Source organism: Mandrillus leucophaeus, unplaced genomic scaffold (genome assembly GCF_000951045.1).
Source record: "Mandrillus leucophaeus isolate KB7577 unplaced genomic scaffold, Mleu.le_1.0 Scaffold279, whole genome shotgun sequence".
Classification (NCBI taxonomy): Eukaryota; Metazoa; Chordata; class Mammalia; order Primates; family Cercopithecidae; genus Mandrillus; species Mandrillus leucophaeus.
The window spans coordinates 1,868,166-1,873,999 of record NW_012102909.1 but is presented as its reverse complement, the minus strand read 5'-3'; the positions used below and the strand labels follow the sequence as shown (position 1 = coordinate 1,873,999).

Here is a 5,834-nt window from a genome sequence, read left to right as displayed (position 1 = left end):
TTTTTTTTGAGACAGAGTCTCGCTCTGTCACCAGGCTGGAGTGCAGTGGCATGATTTCGGCTCACTGCAATCTCCACCTCCCCAGTTCACGCCATTCTCCTGCCTCAGCCTCCCTAGTAGCTTGGACTATAGGCGCCCGCTACCACGCCCAGCTAATTTTTTGCATTTTTAGTAGAGACGGGGTTTCACCGTGTTAGCCAGGATGGTCTCCATCTCCTGACCTCATGATCCACCTGCCTCGGTCTCCCAGAGTGCTGGGATTACAGGCATGAGCCACTGTGCCTGGTCCCAGTTAATTATTTATAGTCTTTTCTGCCCAGCTGAGACTCTGCTGTGGGTAGCCTCTTTGAGACAAGGGGAAGTGATCAATGCTTTAATTAATTTCCAAATATTTAATTTGCTTTTATGTTTTTAGGATACCAGGTTATGATTCAAACCTTGTTCTTTGGGGCTGTTAATAGATTTATTCTTACTGGCTTGTCATGCATCGTTACAGAGTATATCAGGTAAAGAAGTAATATTAAAATCAGGAAAATAGCAAAATCTAATCATTTTCTTAATTCTTAAATTGTCTTTGTTTTTTGGTTTTAGGTTATGGATGATGAATCAGATGAAAAAGAAGCAAACTCACCTTAAAATAATCTGGATTTTCTTTGGGCACAACAGTCAGACTTGTTGATAATATATATCAAGTTTTTATTATTAATATGCTGAGGAACTTGAAGATTAATAAAATATGCTCTTCAGAGAATGATATATAAATATTACATGTTTGCTTTACCTCATATGAGTTATTTATAACCTCTTGAATCATCTTCTGTACATGTGGATTTTATCCAAGGATATTTTTATTTTTGTTCCTCATTTCCCATGGCTCCTTTGCATATGTGTGAAGGAGTTTAAAATACATTTCCCCCCCATCTAATTTATTTACTTTTTTCATACAGGAAGAAACAGAATGCTTTTTAGAATATTCTAAAATGGCTTTTTGCAAAATATCTAAAACTATTTTTACTGAAGTTTTTAGCTTAAGAAATAGCTAGGGCCGGGCACAGTGGCTCAAGCCTGTAATCCCAGCACTTTGGGAGGCTGAGACGGGTGGATCACGAGGTCAGGAGATTGAGACCATCCTGGCTAACACGGTGAAACCCCGTCTCTACTAAAAAATACAAAAAACTAGCCGGGCGAGGTGGTGGACGCCTGTAGTCCCAGCTACTCAGGAGGCTGAGGCAGGAGAACGACGTAAACCCGGAAGGCGGAGCTTGCAGTGAGCTGAGATCCGGCCATTGCACTCCAGCCTGGGTGACAGAGGGAGACTCCCTCAAAAAAAAAAAAAAAACAAAAAAAAAAACCCCAGCTAAACAATTCTGTTTTAAAAATGGTATCTGGCTGCTAGCCCTCAATTAAGTAGCAAAGAACTTCTTAAGACCAAAAAATTCCAAAAATGGCCGGGTGTGATGGCTAATGCCTGTAATCCCAGCACTTTGGGAGGCCCCAGCGGGTAGATCACTTGAGGCCAAGAGTTTGAGACCAGTGTGGCCACCATGGTGAAACCCCATCTCTACTTAAAAACACAAAAATTAGCCTGGTGCAGTGGCATATGCCACCTAGTAGTCCCAGCTGCTAGGGAGTCTGAGGCTTGAGAAACTAATTTCTAGAATCCGGACACAGTTTCTATTGGTTAAGATGGAGATGGCTGAATTAGAAAAACTGCCTCAGCATGCCCAGCCTTTACCTTATGAATCAGAATTGCTGAAGAAGAGAGAAGAAGCTGCTTTGGTCCTTCCACTGGCTTCTGACTCAGAGATCCATAATCTGTACTATGCCAGACTTTCTACTCTAGGAGTGCTGCTTTTTCAGGTAGCCAAAAGAGTGATTTAGCGTTCTCTCTCATTTTTCTATAGTAATTCAGAGACTGCAGTTAATAGAAAATACAGGGAAAGGAAAGATGGGAAATAGTAGTAATAAATTGCATCTCTGGAATTCTAGTCCCTCAAATTAAGGAGATTAAGATAGTGATGGAAACAGGAAGAACTCTAGCAGTTGTGAGTGCTGGGAATTGAAGTTTTTACTTTTATCCTTTGGTTCACTGAACCAAATAGAAGGGTTGGAGAATTCATTCCTGGAGATACCATGTATGAATTTAATTTAGACACGGGGAATTGCTTCATAAGCAAGGCAACTTAACCTGCCCTTTAGTTGAAGCTATAGGAAATTGACATGGTGGATGAGATGCAAGTAATGGCATATCTTGGATGTGACCATGAAATAAGAGGCTGAATTGGGTGGAGGGTTAGATTATTAGAAGAGAGGAAATTGGCCCAGCGCAGTGGCTCACGCCTATAATCCCAACACTTTGGGAGGCTGAGGCGGGCAGATCACTTGAGGTAAGGAATTTGAGGCCAGCCTGGCCAATGGTGAAACCCCATCTCTACTAAAAATACAAAAATTAGCCGGGTGAGGTGGCATGTGCCTGTAATCCCGGCTACTCAGGAGGCTGAGGCACGAAAATCCCTTGAACCTGGGAGGTGGAGGTTGCAGTGAGCTGGGATTGTGCCACTGCACTCCATCCTGGGTGACAGAGTGAGATTCTGTCTCAACAAACAAACCAACAACAACAACAACAAAAAAAAAAACCCAGGAAATTCTTCAATTGAGAAGCCAAAGTATTGGAAAGATTTTCTACAAAATTAACAGCCATGAAGAACAAGGAGGAAAGGTGTGGGATTCTAGGCATAAAGAGTAGTGTAATCAGAATTGTAAGTGTGAAATGTATTTGGGAACCTCAAGAAGCTAAGTATGGCTTGAGTATAAAGTGAAAATGGTGCACAAGTAGGCAGTGGTAGTATAGAGAATGCCACAGAAACTCTTGGTTGCCTACCCTCACATATACCCTCACTTCTTGTTAAGGAAGGCCCTCTCAGTAGGTCTCACCTCAGTCCCAAGGGATAAGTTATGATTAAACCAGTCACTTTAACTCCATTTTTCTTTTCCAAGTCATTAGTCTGTGGGTAGCCATATGACCTAGCTCTGGCCAGTAAACTGGAAGAGAAAGTCTGTTGGAGAATTCTGGAAAGATTGTCTTTCCTGGTTAAGACAGTGTGTATGTGAGTTAATCTCTGGAAAGAAGGCCCCCCCTTTTTTTTCCTCCATTCCTTTTCTTCCTGCTTGGTACACTGTAGAGTGTGATGTTCAAAGCAATGATAGTCAACTTGTAATCATGACTAAAAGTTTGTTCACTGAGAATAACAAAGAGCAAAGAAAGGGTCTGGATCCTTGGCCTTGCACGGTGGCTCATACCTATAATCCCAGCACTTTGGGAGGCCCCAGCGGGTAGATCACTTGAGGCCAAGAGTTTGAGACCAGTGTGGCCACCATGGTGAAACCCCATCTCTACTTAAAAACACAAAAATTAGCCTGGTGCAGTGGCATATGCCACCTAGTAGTCCCAGCTGCTAGGGAGTCTGAGGCTTGAGAATCACTTGAGCCTGGGAGGTAGAGGTTGCAGTGAGCTGAGATCATGTCACTGCACTCCACCCTGGGCGACAGCAAGACTGTGTCTCAGAAAAAAAAAGGAAAAAAAGGGGGGGCCTGGATCCTTGAGACATTGTTGGCCTTTTGGCCAGACTAAGAATTACACTCATTTTCAGAGTTTATATGACGTGAGATAAATGTTTTTCTTGTTTTAGCTACTGTTACCAGGTATTCTGTAACTTGAAGCTGATTGCATTCTGAGAGACTGGTAAATGATGGAGGACTTGGTAAATACTTTTACCAATTTTTCATTTGTGGTAAACTGCCAAATGTCAACCTTAAAATGAAAACATGCCGGCTGCAGTGGCTCACGCCTGTAATTCCAGCATTTTGAGAGACTGAGGCAGGTGGATCGCCTGAGGTCAGAAGTTCGAAACCAGTCTGGCAAACATGGTAAAACCCTGTCTCTACTAAAAAAATACAAAAATTAGCTGGGCATGGTGATGGGCCCCGTAATCCCAGCTACTCGGGAGGCAGAGGCAGGAGAACTGTTGGAACCCGGGAGGCAGAGGTGGCAGTGAGCTGAGATCACGCAACTGCACTCCAGCCTCGATGACAGCAAGACTCCATGTCAAAACAAAAACAAATTAACTTGTATTTTTAAATTAATTGAACCACTATTCAAATACTAAGTTTAATCAGGTAATGGTTTTTATTTTGGAGTATTTATACTGAATTTCTCTCTATATAATCCCAAAGAAAGACTAATAATCACTATTAGTTGTGTTTAGCCAAAACAAAAATTAAAAAAAAAACCCCAAACATACAAGAGACCCCCAAAATGTATAAAATATTTTGTATTTATTTATTTTTTCTTTTTCTTTTTAAAATAGAGATGAGGTCTTACCCTGTTACCCAGGCTGGAGTTGCAGTGGTGCAATCATAGCTCAGTGCAGCCTCAAACTCCTGGGCTCAAGCCATCTTCCTGCCTCAGCCTCCCAAGTAGCTAGGACTACAGGCATGCACAACCATGTCCAGCTTTTATAAAATATTTTACATGAAATATTCTGAAAACACTTTGTAAATACAGGATGCTTCAATAAGTATTTGAAACTAAGATTATTGGTCAAGAGTACACCAGGCATTTGGGGGGTTTTTCTTTTTTGTTGTTGTTGAGACAGGGTCTCACTCTATTGCCTTCAGGCTGGAGTGCAGTGGCGTGATTGTGGGTCACTGCAGCCTTGACTTCCCATGCTCAAGTGATTCTTCCACCTCCGCCTCCCAAGTAGTTGGGACTATAGGTGCACACTACCACACTACCACACCCAGCTAATTTTTTTTTTTTTTTTTTTTTTTTGTAGAGACAGGATTTCACCATGTTGCTCAGGTGGATCTGCAACTCATGGGCTCAAGTGATCCACCTGCTTCAGCATCCCAAAGTGCTGAGATTACAGGTGCGAGCCACCACGCCTGGCCTGAGGATTTTTCACTAACCAAAATTAAGATGAAGCCCTATACAGGATGACATACAGTCATATGAGAGCAACATATATAAAAATAGCAAACGTTCATTGAACATTCAATGTTCATGTATTCATTGAACATCCTTTGTTCTCAAGCCTGAAGTTTTCACAAACACTGTTCTAAGCACCTTACATTTATGAAGTCATTTAATCGTATGCGATTGTTAACTATTGTCCCTCCTCCGCCCCCCCCACCTTTTATTTTTGAGATGAAGTCTTGCTTTGTCATCCAGGCTGGAGTGCAGTGGCACCATCTCAGCTCACTGCAACCTCCTCCTCCCAAGTTCAAGCGATTCTTCTGGAATTACAGGCATGCGCCACCATGCCCGACTATTTTTGTATTTTTGGTAGAGACAAGGTTTCACCATATTGGCCAGGATGGTCCCTGACCTCAAGTGATCCACCTGCCTTGGACTCCCAAAGCTCTGTGATTACAGGCATGAGCCACTGTGCCTGGCCTATTGTCTCCATTTTTATGAACTGGAAGATGGAGGTACAAGGAAAAGTACATTGTCCATTGCCATGCAACTTGAGTGGAAAAGCCAGGAACATGAATTCTGGCATTCTGGCTGCAAGGCCTATGCACATTATAGCTATTCTATTCTGTCTTAAGGAAGTTGGGCCCATACCCCTCTTGAGTATTCCTACTTGAGGGAGGGGAGAAGCTTTCCTTGCTTTCATAGGTGCTTACTAATGGGCAAGAGTCTAGAACCACAGTAGACAAAAGCAGTGGTATGAACATGTGTGTCCATTTTTTTGTGCAGGAATATGAAGCTGGTTGCTTTCCAGTCCAGAGGGAATCTGCACCCCTCTTGGGAAATCCTAGCCATATACTCC

The 5,834-nt window shown here is 42.5% G+C and overlaps 1 protein-coding gene across 5 annotated transcripts in view; it reads left to right on the top strand.

Annotated features, from left to right (window-relative positions):
• NFU1 (NFU1 iron-sulfur cluster scaffold) overlaps nucleotides 1-762 on the top strand; it is a 52,426-nt gene extending 51,664 nt beyond the window's left edge. For all 5 annotated transcript variants that reach the window (XM_011985009.1, XM_011985006.1, XM_011985010.1 and 2 more), the window contains one exon: nucleotides 592-762. In XM_011985009.1, coding sequence (XP_011840399.1) covers nucleotides 592-636 — 45 coding nt within the window. In that variant the 3' untranslated portion in view covers nucleotides 637-762. The remainder of the gene's footprint in view (nucleotides 1-591) is intronic.
• The last annotated feature ends 5,072 nt before the right edge of the window (nucleotides 763-5,834 follow it).